Source organism: Camelus ferus, chromosome 16 (genome assembly GCF_009834535.1).
Source record: "Camelus ferus isolate YT-003-E chromosome 16, BCGSAC_Cfer_1.0, whole genome shotgun sequence".
Classification (NCBI taxonomy): Eukaryota; Metazoa; Chordata; class Mammalia; order Artiodactyla; family Camelidae; genus Camelus; species Camelus ferus.
In genome coordinates, this window is record NC_045711.1 from 15,688,934 (window position 1) to 15,708,993 (window position 20,060).

At 47.1% G+C, this 20,060-nt stretch overlaps 1 protein-coding gene across 4 annotated transcripts in view; it reads left to right on the forward strand.

Annotated features, from left to right (window-relative positions):
- Positions 1-20,060, forward strand: part of ARHGAP44 (Rho GTPase activating protein 44) — a 102,488-nt gene that overhangs the window by 41,874 nt on the left and 40,554 nt on the right. For 3 of the 4 annotated variants that reach the window (XM_032498834.1, XM_032498831.1, XM_032498832.1), the window contains exons 2-4: positions 10,602-10,641; positions 10,998-11,102; positions 18,595-18,671. In XM_032498834.1, the coding sequence (XP_032354725.1) occupies positions 10,602-10,641; positions 10,998-11,102; positions 18,595-18,671 (222 nt within the window). The remainder of the gene's footprint in view (positions 1-10,601; positions 10,642-10,997; positions 11,103-18,594; positions 18,672-20,060) is intronic. The other variant, XM_032498833.1, reaches the window with a different exon arrangement.

Below are 20,060 nucleotides of genomic sequence, written 5' to 3' on the forward strand. Positions count from 1 at the left end.
TGCGTCTCCAGTTTCCCACACACTATTTTAATACTTGATATTTTATTGAAATGCTTTATTATGTGTCTGTACCTGTCTGTGAATTCTTTTTTCAAGATCCAAGACCATTGCCTTATTATTATTATTAATTATTATTATTATTTTAATCTTTTTTTTTTTTTTGGTGGGAGGAGGTAATTAGGTTTTATTTATTTTTCTTTTCAGAGGAGGTACTGGGGATTGAACCTAGGACCTCGTGCTTGCTAAGCATGCGCTCTACTGCTTGAGCTACACCCTCCCCCCGCCCTCACACTATTTATTGTGCAACCAGCTGATCTGATTTTGTGTCTTGTAAATTCCCACACATGCTTGGACTGCTTACTAAAATTTGTCTAAAATCGGAGGGCTCTTTGTCTACAAAAGTTAAGTGGTCCATTGGTGTCGAAGACTTGGGAGACCCCGGGTGACGGGGCATCCAGTGGGGCCCTGGCACTGAGTGCAGAAGCGTGGTGACAGGAAGAGCGTGGCCGTAGGGCTCTGAGATGCCTGGGGTGGGGCTGAGGGTGTGAAAAAGCCCTACTGATTTTTGTTTGAGCTCCGGCAAAGCTCTGGATTGTAAACTGCAGCAGAAAAAGACAAAAACGAAAACCCAAGCTGCATTAAGAAAGGGGCACTTGATTGTAAACACCCAGTAGCGGACACACTCGGGGATGCTGACCCCTGGGGTACCTGGTGTCACGGCAGTGAGAGATGATCTGCGCTGGGAGCCAAGGGGCCACCTCCCGCAGGCTGTCTTGTCTTTCTCTGCCCTCAGCACTTTGTTCCTGCCAGTTTCCCCTTCAGACAGCCCGCCGGAGCCGCTGGCCCTGACAGGTCCAGCCTCAGCTGACTGTCCGCTCCTGTTAAAATCCCAAGAGACTAATTTGCTGTAATCGTCCCCCCTCCTCCCCCAGTCAGTTTCGGCTGCAGGGGTGGGAGTTGTCATGCTGTCTGCGGGATGGCTGCGTCTGGATGTGTTGGGGCAGGTGAAACTGGAAGTCTGGGCCTGGCAGGGAAGTGTCCTTCCTCTCTGCTTCCCTGTAGGTGGCCTGAGAGCGATGCTTTTCTGCTGTGTTTTAAAATCTGTAAGGTTGTGTATAGAACCAAATCGAAAACTCGCCCTAAGCACTTGGGAAGTAGGTGAAGCTTATTTTTCCCCTCCCTTCCATGATAGAGGTTTGTATTTGGAAGGGACTCTAGGGATGGCCAGGATTTCTCGACTTTTTAGGAAGCTGTGATAATACAGAGGCTACGAAAAGTGGGCCTGGTTCATAGTCTGCTCCTCCAAGCTTGGTGACCTTGGGCAGGTTCTGTAAACTCGCTAAACCTCAATTTCCCCATCAATAAAATGATGTTATTAATAGTCGCGACCTCGGGGTTGTTGGGAAAGTTAAAGGAATGTCAGGTTTCGGACACTGCAGGGTGCCGGGGCGGGCTTTACAGCTGTGCGTTTGTTTGGGTGGTTTTTAGTGACTACAGACACTGCCGTGGCGGCGCGTTCTCTCTGCCTTGTCTGCATGCCCCTGTGGCCTCCCTAGATTGGGAGATTTACTTTCTGTAATTTGTATTCTGAAAATAACATATCACTAGTATAATGACAGTACTTTTCCCCCAAAATCTCCTCCCCCCCACATCTTGCTGGACTTTGTTTAAAAAAAAAAAAAAGGTGCCTCGCTGCTCCGGGCCTCACGGCCGTGGTACTACCTGGCGGCAGAGACAGCTGAGCCCTAGGCGGACCTCTGTCCTCGCCCCCTGCTCCTTCCTGGGGAGCTCGTTCTGTGCAAGCGCAGGCTTCGATCCTCCCTGAGGAGACCTTCGGGGACTGATGGCGCCTCCCAGAGGGCAGTGTCTCGAGTCCCCAGGGGATCTGAGCTTTCACTGTGGTGTCGCAGGCATCGCTCCCCGGCATTTGGAAGATGAAGGGAATGAACCGCCTTGAGCTACGAGCAGTCACCCCACGTGGGACTCAGGACCTTCATTCAGTGTGAATCCAGCCCCAGCTGAAAGGGGAGGTTTATCCTTTTACTAGATTTTGCATTGGTCAGACCCGAAACAGACCCCTTGGGTTCATTAACTGCTGACGGCTTGAGAAGGATTTGGAGAACCTGCCATGTTCAGGACAGATTAAATATTATTAATATTCAGATTAGAAAGTTAGAAAGGAGTATTTTGGCAAAAAGCCAGACACGGTGCGGAAGCCTTGGCTGCTGGTGGTCCTTCCAGCCGGGAAGAGTGTGTCTGATTTGGGGCTGGTCTCCTCTGGGGTCCAGGGTCCTGTGAGCGGGACGCAGTGGCCGCTGCTGGCGGGTCGGGGGTAGCTGCCCCCTACCCCATTTGTCCTCATGACACCGATATTACTTGTTCTCAGGGAGAAGAGTGAGGAAGTAAAAGTTCGTTTGGTGGGGGTGGGTGGCACATAATTAGCTTCTACTGACAGGTTAGTCGGGGAGAATAGGTTCCTTTATGGTTTCGGGGGAGGGAGTTCCTTTATGAATCCAGCTGGGGTTCTCCTCTCCTGGGCGACTGCCCTACCGTCAGGAGAAAGCGGATTTTTAGCACGTGTCTTGTTCACCTACGTGTCATTGTCTGCCATGCTGTTTCTGACCCCAGACAAACCAAGGTTTGGATTGCTTTGCTTGGAGAAGTTTCCCCCTGAAACCCTACCCTTGAGAGTACCCCACAGCACCTGCCTGGACCACAGTCTGCCTAGCTTCACTTGAGGCCACACCTCCAACCAGAAGCCCTCATGGTGCGGCCGGGAGACTGAGTCCCACTTGGACAAAAGAATGTGGGGCGAGTGGTCCAGAATGTGCTCCTGTCGCCGGCTAGGGAACGTGACGGGTAACGGTTCTAAGAGAAAACTGATGGAGCAGTTGTCAGGGGGTGTCTGGGGGAAGGGAAGTTTCCCCAAAGAGACGCCACAAGCAGTGACATCAGCAACGTTTTGTCTGAATGGGGACGCTTCTCCTTGATGGGGACGGAGGTCTTCAGGGAACAGCATCCTTCTTAGCAAAATGGCATTTCTTGGTCTCTCTGAGCCCTGCCAGAAATGCCAAGGGCAGGAGGCCAGTGACGAGTCAGCCCATGTTTGTGGCCCTGGTCCTCTCCCCTTAGCGGATGTGTCCAAAGTCCTGATTGTGGGACCCTGGGGCTGGCCTCCCCTGTAAAATCTGCAAGTCATACCAGAGCTGTCTAGAGTGCTCTGTCATTTCAGCATCAGGCGTGCACCTCGGAGACCTATACTTACAAGCCACTTTCCGTTGGACGTGATTACAGGTTTATTTTTAAAACTGTACCCAGAACCATAGACCAGAAAAAGACCTTGGCAAGTCATTGAGTACATCCTTAACTTCAGAGAGAATCGCACTTAAACTCCACCCCAGAGGACCTTCCTGCAATGACAGGGATCATGAAAACTGCCGCACAGGACGGCTTGGAACCTGTTCATCCTGAGACGTTCACTCCCTTCACTCTTAGGAAACACAGCAGGCCCTGTTCTATCAGCCGCCAGACCGTGGTCTCTGATAAACACAGAGCCCAAACCAAACCACGAACAGAGGGGGAGTGTGGTCGCCAGGCAGTGCCTCTTGCCCTGTTCCGTGGCGCCGAGATCATGTTATAATCCACCCTTGAAACCACAAAGGTCCCTTAGCGCTCAGAATTCGTGGTGGTCGAGAGCAGGTTGAGATGTAAGAACGTGCTTCCGTGTGTGTGCCGGGGCCGCCACCACAAAGTGCCACAGCCGGGGACTTAAGGATGGAAACTGACTTTCTTGCAATCTCAGAGGCCAGAAGTCCGAGGTCAGGGAGCCTACAGGGTTGGTTCCTTCTGAGGTCTCTCTCTGGCTTGCAGACAGCCGTCTTCTCCCTGTGTCTTCACACGGTCTCCCCTCTGTGTGTGTGTGTGTGTGTGTGTGTGTGTGTCCTGGTCTCTTCCTGGGACGTCAGGCATGCTGGCCAGGGGCCCACCCTAGTGATGACCTCATTTTAACTTTGCTGCCTCTGTAACAGCTCTGTCTGTAAGCACGGTCACATTCCGAGGTAAGGGACGTTAGGACTTCAGTGTATGAATTGGGGGTGGGGGGGGCACAGGTTTATCCCATGACAACTCCAGAGATCAGACATCACCAGGACCATTGTGTTTGCATCCTAAAACCACTTCCAAAATCGTGGGGAAAGCTGCTCATTACAACCCTGGTCCATGTACGGTAAGCTGTGAGAAATCAAAAAAAAAAAAAAAAAAAGACTTTTAAAATAATACACAAAAATGCACAACAATATAGTATATAATTAATATTATTAATTTAATAATATGAATTGTTTTATCATATTAATCACATTAATATTATGTCTACTCCTCTGCATATATATGTATTATTTTAAAAGTATATAATCTTACCCTAAACCAGCATAAAATTTAGAGGATGCAAGAAATACATATTTAAAGATTTATTATAATAGCAAGACATTTGAGATTTAAACATCTTAGTTTTGAGAAGAAAATATTAACCTTGGAGCTTGAAAACGCCCTTGAAAAAGATTGGTATTATTGGAAAGACTCAAAGGAAGCAATGAGGAATTAGTAGGATTTGGATTAGAGATTAAGAAATAATGCCTGGATATTTTGGAACCAGCAGGGAAATTCCTGTCTTGGGATGAGGGAAAACATATGGAGAGATTCTACAATACTCCTCTTACAGATGGACTCATTTGGTTAGCCTCAGCAATATTGAAATGTTATTTATAACTTGCTGTATTCATACATTTATCACACGTGACATAAAATACTCTAATTTACATTTTTTGTAATATTATTTTATTTTGTTTTTTTAAAGACTTTATTTTTTAGAACGGTTTTAGATTTACAACAAAATTGAGAGGAAGGTACAGAGATTTCCCAGGTACCCCAGCTCCACACATGCATACCCTCCCCAGTTATCAACACCTCCCACCAGATGGTACGTTTGTTACCAAGAATGAACCTGCACTGACTCATAATCATCACCCAAAGTCCACAGTTTACCTCGGGTTCACCTTGGCTCTGGACAGTCTATGGATTTGGACAAATGTTCATATGAACGTATCCATCATTGTAGTATCACACAACTTATTTCACCACCTTAAATATTTTTTTTTTATTTGTTAAACGTAGTAAAATACACACAATATAAATTTCCCACCTTAGCCATTTTTAAGTGTGCAATTCAGTGGCATTAATCACATTCACATTTTTGTGCAACCATCACCATCCATGCACGGAATTCCTCATCCTGCAAAACTGAAACTCTGTCCTTGTGATACAGTAACTGGCCCCAGCCCCTGGCAACCACCTTAGCAATACATTTCACAATACTTAGTGTCCGTTGTAGAAGAATTAGAACATTTAGCACAACAGGGAAGAACAGAGGGCTGACTAGTGACACTTTGACATAGACTTTAATGTATTTTTTTTGCCTCTGAGTGTCTATAAATGTAACTTTTTAACTGAACATCCTGGTTCATAGCTTGCCCCTTCTTACTTAGTATATCTTCAGTACCTTTGCATTCAAATAGGTTGTCATTTTAATACTTATGTGAATGTCCATCCATATAAACAATCCCCTGTGGATCTGGGGGAAATCTTTGGATTTTTTTCCCCAGTATATCCTTATACTGAAAGGCTGGAGACAAAAGATTAAGTACAAATGTAGACTTCCGTAGGGCAGTGCTCTGATGACCTTTCTTACAGTTAAATCTTTGTCTACACCTTCAGGATGAGTTCCTCCAAAAACTTGTAAGTTACTTTGAGAAAGGTTTTCTGTATTTTCAGGCTTTTAAAATATATTGTCTAATTGCCTTCAAGGAAGATTGTACCATTGAATACTCCCAACAACGATGATGAATACACCTGTTTTCCCTTTAAAAAAATCAAAATAATAGGTGGATGTGGTTTTTAAAAATCAAGTTGTAAAGAAGGACTTAGAATGAAAAGGTATGGGGGTGGGCAGGGTATAGCTAAGTGGTAGAGTGTGTGCTTAGCACACACAGGGTCCTGGCTTCAATCCCCAGTACCTCCACTAAAAATTAAAAAAAAAGGAAAAAAGTTTAAAAAAGAGAAAAGACAAGATCACAGTTCTCTCACCCTGATCCAGCTCACAGTCCTGCTCCCTGCAGACAGTTACTTTTCATGGCTTCTGTATGTGATTCCTCCGTGGGTTGCCTCCACATTTCTAAATAACATGCTTATCCTGTTAGTTCTCTGTTGTACACACGCAAACATACAATTTACTTCCTGTTGGGGAGATGGGGTTTTGATTCTATTACACCACCTGCCTTCCCTCCCACCCAATACCCATTTTTTTCAGTTGTTGTTACAAACAGCAGTTTACTTACGTGTAAACCTCTCCGCAGTTGCCACAGATGGTGCAGTTTCTCCTGGATGGCTTCCGTGAGCATTATTCACCTCTCTCTGTCAACTGTTTTCTTTTCTTCTCCCTCTTTGTTTCTTTCCCTCCTTCCCTTCCTCTTTCTTTCTTTCTTTCTTTCTCTTTTTCACATCTTGAAGACTGATGAAATTTGCATTCATTCTCTCCTGTGATTAACATAATTATGCCTTCTATGCTTTGTTCACAGGTTGATTGTAAAAGTTCAAAAATCAACTGAGTACTTCTTTTATAGCTACTTAAATGTTGTTCATTGCACCGCCAAGTAATAGGTCACTAATGCTTTTTTCTCTGTAGTTCCAACATAAAGATACTTGCTCAGATGAAGGAGACTTGGCACTTTGCCTAGTGCCAAGGCTAAGTGGATTCTCTTTTCTTAAATTCTGTGGGTTGTTCAACCATGCATTACTTTACTTGGATTCATATTTGAATTGTATCTTTCTTGGGCACTTCTCCTAGAATTTTTGGGATTTTCTCATCTTTTTCCCTATTGGGAGAATCGTATGCCTTCATATCTACCAGCTTACTCATTTCATCTATTTTGTTTACTCTTCATCTCAGAGGCCCCTGAGTTCTGATTTGGATTTACTGCTCTCTGAGCTTCCTGCGGGTCTGACATCCTGGAATTTCCTCTTGCTGGTCTCAGGTTTGGTTCTGTCATTTCTTACTGGGCTAAAGTTTCATCCTTATTTTTTCTGGAGTGCATCCTTGAGGGGTTTTCTCAGAAAGAGCAGTAACCTCCTTTTTTGTTTCTAAACATGTTTTGATTTTGCCTCCGTACTTGACTGATAAGTTACCATAATAAATTTTTTTTTTTTTTTTAGATTGAAATGAATTTTCCCTTGGAACTTTGGAATTGCTCTGTTACGTTCTAGCATCAGTTGTTGCTGATAAATTCGCTGCTGGTCTGATTGTTGCAGCCTGATAGCCTCCTCCTTTCTGACAGCCTTTTAGGGTTTCTTTACTTTCACTGTGTTTCTCGCAGGCCCTACCGGCCTGAAGACTCGTATCTTTTCAGCTTTTGGAAAATTTCCCTCTCTCTCTCTCTCGAAATAATTTCCCCACTCTGTTTTCTCCATCTTCCCGCCACCCCCCCCCTCCCCAGGAACTTCTAACAGAGTTTATTTCCTGAAGTCTTTCCTGTGTTCTAGTTGTTACTGTTTTACCAGTTTGAATGAAATCTCCAAATTTCACTTCTCTTTATGTCCCCTTACTCTTCCCTATTTTTAATATAATTGTATTAAATATTTAATTGACATACATCAAGAACCACATCACACAGTGTTATACATTTTGCTTCAAACATCAAACATGATTTAGAAAACTCAAGAGGAGAAGAAAGTCTATCATATTTACCGATTTTGCTCACCTTTTCCTTCCTTTCTTCCTAATAGCTCCAGGTTCTTTCTTTCATCTTTTTTCTTTTTTTCTTATTTAGAGACTTCTTTGAGCAGTTCTTTAAGGTAGAACCTGCTGAAGACACGTTTGGTTAGTTTTCCTCTTTCTGAGAATATCTTGACCTCCTCCGTCACCCCAGAAGGATGCTTTCCCAGAACATAGGATGCTAGGTTGACGGTTCTTTTCAGTACTTGAGAAAGGTGTCACTTCCCCCTAATCTCCGTGGTTCCTCATAGGAAATCTGCTGTCATTACACTTGTTTTCTCCTATTAGTAAGGTATCATTTCTCTCTTGCTGCTGTCAAGACTTTGTCTTTAGTTTTCAGAAGTTTGACTGTGAGCCTTGGTGAGGATTTCTTGGTGTTTATCCTGTTTGGGATTTTTCTCAGCTTCTTCAATGTGTAGGTTTATGTCTTTTGCCATATTTGGAGAGTTTTCAGTCATTATTTCTTTGAGTTTTTTGTTTTTTTGTTTTTTTTTTTTTAGCCCTACCTTTTTATCCTCTTCTTTTGGGACTCTGATGACATAAATATTTAAACTTTTGTTATAGCCCCACACGTACCTGAGACCTTGTTTTTGTTTATTTGGTCTGCTTTAGCTCTGCTGTTCGGACTGGGGAATTTCTCTTGTGTTTTCTGCCAGTTCTTCTGAGTCTTTCCTCTGCCCCCTCCATTCTGTAGTTGAATCCATCCACTGAGATTTTTTAATTTAAATTATTGCATTTTTCAGCTCTAAGATTTTCATTTGGTTCTTTCTATCTTCTGTTTCTTTTATGAGACTTGATCTTTTTTTCTTTTATTTCAGGCATATTCATAACTGCTTATTGAAGCATTTTCATAAGGAATGCTTTAAAAATCTTTTGTCACATAATTCAAACATCCCGGGACTGACATCTGTTGATTGTCTTTTCTCATTCACCTTGAGATTTTTCTGGTTCATGATATGAGTAATTTTTTATTGAAACCTAGATGCTGAGAGTATTTTTATGAGGCTCCAGATCTTATTTAAGCTTCTTCTGCAGCTGGCTTTCTCTAAAGCCAGCCAGGAAAGGTAAAATTCTGCTTTGCTATTCCCAATTGTGGGTAGAAGTCCCGCTTCCCCGCTTGACCTCCGTGCCCCTCCCCCACCAAGGAGGGGTGTTCCTCATTAGTCCTGGGTGGCAGTGGGGACTCTGGCTCCCCGTCAGGTCTTCCCTGGCACCTCCACGGCTGGGAGGGCTAGGAGTGCCTCCCTGTTGCTCCTCACTTGGCTTCTGTTGATTACCCTGGCAGATGGTGGGCTTGCTACCACTTGGTGGTGGTGGAAGTCTGGACTCTCCGCTGGGCCACCTGTGGCGCCCTCTCCATGGGGAAGCAGAAGGATGCGTTGTTGCCACCAGGTGAGGGTGGATGTCCGGGCTGCCCATGTGGTTTCCACTGGCACTGCCCAGGAGTGATACATGTCCCAGCTCCACACTCACCCTGCTCTGAAGCTCCCGTGCTGGCCGAGGACAGTGGGGGTGGGCTGGGCGCCGTGTCAAGGCTGGCAGGGGCGGGGGTCTAGGCACCGTACTCAGCCTTTGCTGGCGTGTGTGGGTGGGAGCCTCAGTTTTTCTGTGGTGTTTGGAGTGAGCAGTTACTGTCCACAAATTTTCTGTCTTTCTAGGTTGTCCCTTTCTTGGTCCTTTTTACAGAGACCGGGCTATTGTTGGGCTTGCTGTGTCTGGACCTATGGGCATTTCAGGTCACCAGCTTCTTAAACTGCAAGTCTGGACTGTATGGAACAAAAAATCTCCACCTGTCATTTCTTAGGTCTGGAGGTACCTGGCCAGTCCGTCTTCTCTCCACCTTGCTGAGTTTTCTTGTTTGAAGCATCGTGTCCTAGGGTTTTGTTTGTACTTAGAGGAATAGGTAGGATGTGTTCACTCCATCTTCCCAGAAGCAGAAGTCCTCTTGTGTATTTTTTTAATGTATCACTTTTCTTCAATATTTCGTGTGTGTGTTACATTGAAGTCCTTCAGGCTCTCTCTGCGTTGTTTCTCCTTTCTGTGTACTCTTAGCCCAGATGATTTGTTTTCATGTGAATTTGCGCGTGCGCGCGTGTGTGTGTGTGTGTGTGTGTGTGTGTGTGTGAGAAAAATCGACTGAGCCTCACCCCTGAGAACCGGAGGCAGTGAGCTGGGGCTGCTTTGCTCCAAGAAGATTTGCACTCTCCGCCCACGTGAGCTGGGCTGCTAACAGGAGGGGACACTTCAGCTGGCGTCTGGGTTCTCGCCCTGAGTGTGCTGATCCCCAGTGCGAGCCCCCGCTTTCCGGTGGGCCTCGCGCTGGGAGCGGCCCTCGGCCGTGGCGTGGGTGTTGGTCGCCAGGACTCCGTGCTGCCTCCATGTTTGCTGTTTACTGGTCGCAGCTCAGATTTCCACTCCTTTCGCTTGTTTGTTTGGGGAAGACCAAGGTGGGTGGGGGGAAACCTACTTAAGTCCACTACTTGAAAAAAACATTTGGAGGCAGAAGGCGTGTGTTTCGTGTGCTTCGTCCAGGTTCCAGTCTGTAGCAGGAGGCTCTTCCGAATATCTTGTTTACTGTGTTTTTTCTGAGATGCTGGTTACTTAAGGCTCCCAGTACATTCCAGTGCTGTCTGTATTTTCTCTTGTTAGAAATATCTGCTATTAATGTCTCTGTTTTTCTAATTTTTCTGTAAGTGGAGAGAGTGGGGATTATAGTCCTAGGATTTGGTTTTTGGTTTTTTGTTTTGAGTCTGATATGTCTCTTGATTTTTCTTTCTAGGGCAGAAAAGACTGAAGTTCTGAGCGAAGATCTTCTCCAGGTAAGGCTGTCACTGGCCTATAACTCAGAGATGCCAGAGGCATTTTCCCTTTTGCAACCAGGCCATTCCCAGCGACTCTTCCATCCAGTCAGTTTAGAGACACAACTTTTTATCCTGTGCAATAGTTCCTTGTATTGTAAACACCGGTTTGGGTAAGATTTTTCAGGAGGCATTTCGGCGCACGGTTAGCAGAGGGTCCCTGAGTCTGTGATCGCCACCGCCCCCACCCCGGTTCTCCAGCACTGGATGTGGTCTCTGCAGAAACAAGAGTCAGTCTTTTGCGGTGACCGTCCAGACCCGCGACCCCACTCCGGAGCTCGTCTCACGCGGGGCACTGCCCACCACTCTGTCCGCAGGTGGAGAAGCGCCTGGAGCTGGTGAAGCAGGTTTCCCACAGCACACACAAGAAGCTCACGGCATGTCTGCAGGGCCAGCAAGGCGCGGAGGCCGACAAGCGCTCCGTAAGTGTGGCTGAACCTTGCCTGTCGCCGACCGGGCAGATGTGCGAGGACTGTCCTGCGGCGTGGCAGCCCCTCCCGCTCTCCCTGCCCTTCCTCCCTGCCTGAAGCCCCCCCCCCCCACCAAGGCGGATGTGGTCACTGCCCCTGTCCCTGCCCTCCCCAGGTGGGGGCACCCCCCCCCCCCGCCGCTGAGATCCTGCCGTCAGGCAAGCCTTCCGTCTCTTACCCTTACTGCGGTTCACTCACAGATTCCGTTTGCCTCCGGAGCATCTTCAGAGCGTGTTGGGGGGGAATCATGCTGTGGTTTTGGGGGTTACAGTCACCTGTCAGTTGTTTTCGCTATAACGAAGCAGTGGAGGGAACCCGGTGGATGTGCCCCGATGTCCTTGTACATAACCTACGTTCGCAGGCGCGGGCGTTAGTCACATCGTGTGACTGCGTCGCACGGTCCTGGGGTGAGCAGTCGTGCAGGCGCCCTTCCCTCTTGACTCGCACCCCCCTCAACTCCGCGAGAGACGGGAAGATATTCTTAGATGTTCTCTTGGCGCTGCTACAGGGGAGGTGCAATCCAGGAGGTTTCTCTCCTCGTTGCGTTGCTGATCGACGTGTTCGGTGTCTGTTCCATTTTCTCTGACCCAAGCTGGTTGACTTCTGCTCCCTGGTGGGCGCCCCGAGCCTCCCAGCTTCTGTTGGCCTCACTTCCCCTGGGGGCCCCAGAGCGCACCCCGATGCTTCATCCCATCTCATGCTGCAGGACCAGCTTTATCAGTCACCCCACCTTCTCTTCCCAGTCCTGGTTTCTTCTTAAACATTCCAGCAGGAATCACATATGTGTGGTAGAAATAAAACGTTTAGAGCTTTGGAACGCGTCTGTGGAGATAATTTGCTGTGTACTAGGGATTTCAGCAAGGGGACCCTGGCAGTCTAAAGGCAGGGTTTGCCATGAAACCTCATGTATGTGGGACTCCAGAAGCTGTTCTGGGTGGGGGCCTGCAGCCAGGCCAGCTTCTGACCCAGTTTCTTCCTTTTGTTCCAAAAAGCAGTTTTAGAAAAAGAACTGGTCAACAGTCCAGTGTGTTTTGGTGCCCTGGGTGGCACCTGCTTGTTGGTGCGGAGCCGAGAAGCTGACCTTTGGGGTCAGTAGGCTGATTACTGCTTGTGTTACCCTTCTGGGATAAGGGAGAGTTACCTCAAGTCACAAGACTTTAATTGGAGCGAGGGTCTTGCAAATTGTATCAGTTCGGAAGCATTCGGGTCTCCTGAAGCATCATGAATTAATACAAAATTTGGAATCGGGCAGGGGATGACTGGTGTTGAAAAGGCAGTTGGTTACCCAGTGTTCCCCAGAGGAGGGGGCACGTGGGCCGTGCAGGGCCACCAGGGGAAGCACCAGGGTCCGTCAGGAGGCGGAGGGAGGAAAATGTGGGTCCAGAGCCTTTATGTGGCGTCCACGGGAAGTGAAGGAGGAAGCAGGGTAATCAGGCTTAGGATTGGCTGGTTTCATTCATTTCCTCAGGGTCTGGGGCGTAAGGGCTGTCTCTAGTTGTTTGTGCCTGGCTCCGGGGTGATTAGGGCAGGCGAACAGTGCCTGGAATGTGAGATCTTGGTACAGGAGGTGGTTGGGGTGTGGGCTCTGGATTGGCTGGTTACATTTGAGAGGCAGACTCCTGAGTGAGTTGTATACTGTCCCCTGGAACTGGCTAATCCTGGGAGGGGCAGACCTTCTGGGATCAGCAAGGCCTTCGATGACAAACAAAGACTCAGAATTCAGAAAAAAAAGACATAATTGATACACTGATTAATCGTGACTTCAGCAAAAAAGGCACTAGCTGCCTCACCTAACAAGATGTCTGAAGTAGTTGGTCCCAAGATTTATTCATCACCTTTTGTTCAGAATTTTTGCAACGCTCAGTCCTCTCTTTATAGTCATAATGTGGCTGCTGCAGCTCCAGGCATCACATCTTCACATAGCCACATCAAAGGCAAGAAGTGTGAATGTGGTGAGAGGATGAACTATCCTTGCATGCTCTTTTTGTTTTTACCAGGCAGGGAAAAAAGTCTTGTCCAGATTTTTTTTAACGTCTCCTTAGCTGCAAAAGGAGGTTGAGGTGAATGTGTGTCAGAGAGAAATGGGTTTGCCATGACTGGCCAGGATTCACCTGCTAGGACAGTTTCTTTTACCACCTAATGCGTTTGCTCCCTCCTTCCCTCGGTCGCCTCCCCCCATTTCATTTTCATCATAGCACGTGTCATTCTCTAAACTCATCATGTGCATCGTTTGCCCCGTGTCTGTTCCTCATCATTGTTTTGTGAGCTTCCTGGGAGCAGAGATCTTGTCTCTCCATTGTGGCTACACTCTTCGTGCTGCAGTAGGGCCTGCCACATGTAGGCAGTGCTAAAAACAGATGGGTCACTCTGGGATGGCCCATGAGTATTTTAGGCACAGACTGCCCAAAACACCAGGCCAGTCTGAATCTTCCCCGTTCTTCACAGAAGCAGTCTAGCATGATGGTGCTGAGGTTCAGTGCTGGGATCTGACTCTCCAAGGGTAAATCCCAGCTCTCCGGCTTTTAATTTTGCCTGACCTTGGACAAGGCATTTACCTCCGCATGCCTTGGTTTCTTCATTTGGAAAATGGTAATAAGAACGATGAATTCTTACCTAGGGGTTTGTTTGAGAGTTCAGCGAGGTAACGCATGCAAACTACACAGTGCTTGACATGTGCGCACGGTAAAGGAGTGCATCCTGCTGCTGAGGGTCTGTCCCCCTCGCCCCCACCGCTCCGCCAGACCAAAACCGCCGCCGAGAACCGCTGAGCCGGGAGCAGCAAGTCCGCCTGGATTAGAGGATGGCAGACGGCAGTTCTCAGAGATGGAGGGCGTGGAGTGTGTGTGTGTGTGTGTATTTGGGAAACAGAGTGGATATTAGAATAAAAATGTTGTCTCTGAGTCATCCTACAAACTCTGCTGCCGATGCCTCAGATAATTTTAGAACAGTCATCTCAGACGAGTCAGATCGACTACTTCCAAACCCTGGAACGTTCTGTCTTCCCTTCCCTGAGCTCCTCAGGGTCTGTCGGTCCTCCAGAACCAGGGGAGGGTGTATTCCAGGAGCTCCTCAGGGACCTGGAAAACCACGGGTCAGGGCGGAGCTCTCTCTCCCTGGGCGCTGACAGCCCCTGGGTGTCAGGTGACTCTCTCAGCCCCGGTCCTTGTCAGCGAAAGAAACACATCGCGGCAGCTTTTCTGGGCCTGTGGGCAGTTTAATGCTTCAGAGACAGTACCCTCACGCGTGGAGTCGGGGTGAGCGGAGTTCGGGAAGGGAGCAAACAGCATCTCGGCTACAGCTAGGCGTTCGCTTCAGTAAGATCAGCAACCGGCCCACGTCTCGCGAGCCCTGAGCTATCCTCGCGTCTCAGAGAATTTCTTTGGAAATAGACGTAATTGGTAGTGTCATGGGTTGCAGTCCAGCATCTTACGTGTTTCCCGCCTTTGACTGTCACTGCCTCTGTGTGGACATGAAGGTGTGTCACCTTAAGGTCCATTTCTTCCTTCCCCTTGTCTCCCGGTGGCTTCCTTCAAATTTCTGAATTCTTAAAGCATCTGCGTGAGTCAAAACGCATCCCTAGTGGAGGGGTCACCCGGTTAACGCCTGTGCCCCTGGGCACCCGGGCACAGACATTGCCCTCAGTGTCCCTCCCGGAGTGAGTTCTTGTTTCGGAGCCACAGGGACAGGGCCTGGCTTGCGACAGTTACACTGTCAGTGCAGGACTTGCTTCAGTAAACGTCATCTTCATTCAGTGGTCTTCGTAGCCTTTAGAAGAAAGGACGAGGCAGCTCTGTATGTCTTGGTAGGAAATGGCACGAACAGTATCTCTGCGTGGAGGAAGGCAGAGAGCAGAGTGGGGTGGTTCGTGTGCTGACAGTTGTGAGGGAAAACATATCCATTAAGAACCCACACACACATAATTGGACCTTCCTGGAATATTTACAGAAAGATACACAGAAAGCTGGTCACTGTCATGGTTTCTGGTGAGGGGAACCGGGTGGCTGGGGGTTAAGGATGGGAGGAGACTTTTTGCTGTAAACCCTCCAGCACCTTCTGTATTTTGTGCCATATGCATGTATTTGCTTCCCATTGGAGACAGAGAATGATTATTCTCTATGTTACAATCTTAAAATTAACAGGCAACTGAAACAGGAATAGCTGTCTCGTGTTTCTCTCATTTCTCAATTAACCTACTCTCTTGTCCACCTTAAAGTGTCTCAAAATCATCAGTGAGTGTTAAGTGACTAGAAATGACTGGAAAACAAAGTACCCCCACCCCAGCTCAGAAGCAGGGCTCCTCCAGGCAGACGACTTCAAGCTGGTTTTTTCGGCGTGAATGTTGGAGCACAGACGCCTGGCTGCCCGTCAGCACCTCCCTCCAGACTGCTGGCTCATGTCCTTAGTGCCGCTCTTGGTCTGTCCATCTTGACCTCAGTCTGTTAGGTCTGACAGGACTGATTAGACTAATTTTGTCCTGCATTTGGAAGAACTCCACTTACGGGTAGATATATTTCTCCAAAAGAAGTTGCCCGTAGTCCGCTCTGGGCAATCTCCTCTCTCGCCTTGCTTCCTGGTCAAATTCTCAAGGACTCAGAAAGGCTTCAGTCCTGCCCTGGAGGCAGGAGGGTCGTGGGATCCTGAGTGCTCGGCGTAGACCGAAGTGGTCCTCCCGTGTGAGCCGACCAACTCCGTGGCTGACGTTCTGGGAGGAGCATCTTCACTGGCTGGTTACTGAGATATTTTAGGAACTTGCACATTGAAGAGTTCTGTTAAACCAAAACCTTGGCACTCTTGATGTTTTGGGGCCAGGTAATTGTTTATTTCGGGGCACTGTCCTATGTATTGTACGCTGTGTAGCAGCCCCCTGACCTCCCCCCACCAGACGCCGGTGACCTTCCCCACATTGTGACAATCATGTATGTCTCTAGACACTGTCACACGTCCCAGGGGGACAAAAATTACTCCTGGTTAAGAACTCTAATACCTTAATCTGTGCTTTCTCTCTGAGCATAGCAAATACCTGCTTAACTCTTTCTGTCTTTTCTTCTTCAACCATTTTAGACAGTGTTCTAACATGTACTTTAGGTAACTTTTTTTTTTTTAAAGGTGAGGATGGAGGTAGTTGCTCTCCTAAGATACGGCTCCTGTGCCTTTAATTAAGTCTTTGGAAACTTGGACCTAATAGCTTTGTAGGACAGCTAGAAAGTGGTGTTGAAATTGGATACATTTAATACTTAGTTGCCTGGTCTAGTTTTTTACCAAGAAGAGTGTCCTAGTTCATGTGAAATGATGGGGAAATAAAATTATCCCTCGAGTGCAGGCATCTGACGGCTGTGAAGTGGACGTGTCTCAGAGCAGGGAGGGGGGTCTAGTTTAGACCCGTCGAGGGCCTTACCCAGCAGGTGTCCTGGGCTCCTTCCACCTGGCCTTGCCCCAGGGGCCCCAGGGCCTTCCATACTACTCTGGGGTTACCGCCGTGGTCTTCCCTGGAGACACCCAGAGCCTGAGGTCTCCTGGGGATGTTCAGACTAGAGCTGTAAACATCCATCTCCAGCTTGGTCCCTCTCTCAGGCCATCCAGTTGCCTCTCTCTCAGGACTGAGTTACTTTATTGCTTTTGCTGGCGGGGGGGGGGGTAATTAGGTTTCTTTATGTATTTTTTAATTAGTTTTTTACTTTATCTTTTAGTGGAGGTACTGGGGATTGAACCCAGGACCCTGTGCATGCTAAGCACATGCTCTATCGCTGAGCTAAACCCTCCCCTGGGACAGAATCATTATAATCTGATCATGCTGCTCTTAAACAAGCCCTCCGGTGGTCCCCCAGCGCCTGCCCCTGCCGGAAGAGGCCCTGCACAGCCTCGCCTCCACCATCTCCCGCCCTTCCCCTCACTCGCTGTGGGTGGTAAGCCGGTTACAGCCACAGCTGTCTGGGTCACAAGGCAGGAGGCTCTGCTCTGGGCTGGGAGGAGTTCAGTCGCCCCCTGTTTGAAGACCTGTATGTGAGGCAGTGTGGACCGGAAGACTGGAGCATGGCTAGCTGTCCCTATCTTGTTGTTTCCAGTGTGTGCTGGACGGATTCGGCTCAGAGAGGAGAGAGCTTGTTGACACTTAGGAGGGAAAATGGATCGTGCTGCAGTCCTGGGGGCAGCCTGCTTCTGTCTTCTGGCCCCTCTCCCTCCCTCCCTCCCCACGTAACATGAAACTTACCATTTTAACTATTTTAAAGTGTACAATTCGGTGACATTTAGCACACTGACAGTGCTGTGCAACGACCACCACTGTCTAGTTCCAGAACATTTCCGTCACCCGAGAAAGAACCCCCCACTCGTTAAGCGGTCTTTCCCCTCACCCCCTGCCCCCAGCCCTTGGCAGCCACGAACCTGCTTTCTGTGTCTCTGGATTTGTTCACCCTGGATAGTTGTTTATAAATAGAATCATACGATATATGCCCATCTGTGCTTGGCTTACTTCACTTAGCCTGCTGCTTTCAGGGTTCACCCATGCTGTCGCGGGGGTCAGGACTTCATTCTGTTTTGATGGCTGCATAATGTTCCATTGTGTGGCTAGACCACAGTTTGCTCACTCATCCACTGACGGACATTTGAGCTATTTCCGCCTTTTGGCTATTGTGAATTGTGCTGCTGTTCACATCACACACGTGTTTCTGTTTGACCATCTGTTTTAAATTATTCTGAGTGCCCACCCAAGAGTGGAATTGCTGGGCCATATAGTAATTTTGTTTAACTTACTGAAATACTGACAAACTTTTCCATGATGCTGCAGCATTTTACATTTATACCTGCAAAGCATGAAAATTCAGGCTTCTCCACGTGCTCACCAATACTTATTTTCCGTATTTGTAAAATATATTGCTGATTTTATTACAGTGGGTGTGAGGTGGTCTCTTGCTGCAGCTTTGGTTTGGGTTTCCCTGATGAAGCACCTTTTCTTGGGCTTATTGGCCGTTGCACATCTCCTTTGCAGTATGACTTTATTTGAATGCTTGCTTTTCTTGCACTGTAATTCTTTGTGAACGTTTCTCTCTCTTTCTTGACCATAAGTTGCCTTGTTTATAAGATGGAGCTAATACGCTTCTCAGGAGAGAGATTGATTTTTAGATATTAAATAATTGCTCAAATCTTTGTTAATATAATTTTGAAATCTTTTTTTCCTTGCCCCTGTCCCAGTTTATTTTAAAATGCAGCATGCATCCCTTAGGGTTGTTTTTCAAATTGGCAAATTTAATTGTTTTAATTTTCTGAATTTTGACATCTGAGTCAAACTTTGTGTCTTATGAATTTTTAGGTTTTATACATCTTTTAAAGTCAATTTGTTTCTTAGCTAATATGACATCTAGGCAAGTAATTGACTTTTTGCTATTTGTAGAGTCAGTGGGTGACTGTTAAAGTAGTTTTCATGACCACATTTTTTTTTCCTTTTCAGAAAAAGTTGCCTTTGACAACACTGGCTCAGTGTTTGATGGAAGGGTCAGCTATCCTGGGAGATGACACACTTCTTGGGTAAGGTGATACCATGCATGGGTTTGTGCCGAGTCTAGGTAAGTCCCCTTCCGTAAAGAGGGGACTAGAACACCTCAGGGAAGCAGTGAGGACACCTGCAGTCTGGCTGGTACTGGATGGGGAAGAAGGAAAGGTTGCCAGTGAGAACTTGAGCCCCCAGGTCCCGGAGTCCTATTGTCTGTGAGGAGGCGGCTCCCAGAGGGAGAAATGTACATGGACCTGCTGAGGGACAGTTGAAATCCCTCGGGCTCCAGCAGAAGCGGCTAAGAAGTCTCTCAGTGTCACATGTCAGAACTTACGGGGTTCCCAGAGGAACAACCCTTGCTGATTTTTGAGCTCCCAATAAAAACAAATTAAAAATAGAACCATCCTGAGAGGGAACCAGCAGGCAGAGTCAGTGGGAGAATCAGACCCTGAGAACGAAAAATAATAGGACAACATGAAAGGAAACAGAGAATAACTATAAAGAAAATGAAATTTAAAGATTTAATAAAGACAAAAAGTTCTTCATAAAAGAATCAAACAATATTAGGGGGAATAAAGAAGAGGCACAGTTGAAGAGAAACCAAATAGAGCTTTTGAAAATTCAGATTGTATTTATTATCATTTAAAAAGTTAATTGAGAGACACTGGAAGTGGTACACAAATGTGGAAATTGGTGAACGTGAAAACAGACCTGGAGTCGCCACTGGAGAGAACAGAACACAGTAGAAGAGGTGCGGGTGTCGGCAGCATGAGGTGGAGATCCGGACGGCGGGACGCGGGGATGCGGTGTTGCGCGCGGTAGCCGCTCCTGAAGAAGGATGTAGGGGAGGGTTGTGGGTGAATTTGCCTTTTCTAGATTTGAGGAAAAGTGTGAGTCTTAAGATTTAAGTCCTGATTGAGACCAGCAAAAAGAAACCTGGACACATTGCCATAAAATTACACATTATTAACAAGAAGGAGAAAATTTAAAGTCGACCAGAGAAAATGATAATTACTTATAAAAGAGCGGTTAGACTGAAAACAGACGATTTGTGAGCCAAAATGAATGCCAGGAGATAATACTGGAGGAATATCTTCAAGTGGTGAGGGAAAATATCAGATATCTGGTTTCAGTGATAAGCTGAAGTGGGGGGAGTACCTTTTAATAGCCTATGATGGAAAAGAATGTGAAAATGAACATGTATGTGTATAACTGAATCACTCTGCTGTACACCAGAAACTAACACAACATTGTAAACCTAAGCTAATAGGATAGCATAAAAGGAAATAGAAACTATACTTCAATTAAAAAAAGAAGTAGGGAGGGTACATAGCTCAATGGTAGAGCACGTGCTTAGCATGCACAGGGTCCTGGGTTCAATCCCCAGTACCTCCACTAAAAATAAACCAAATACCTCTCCACCC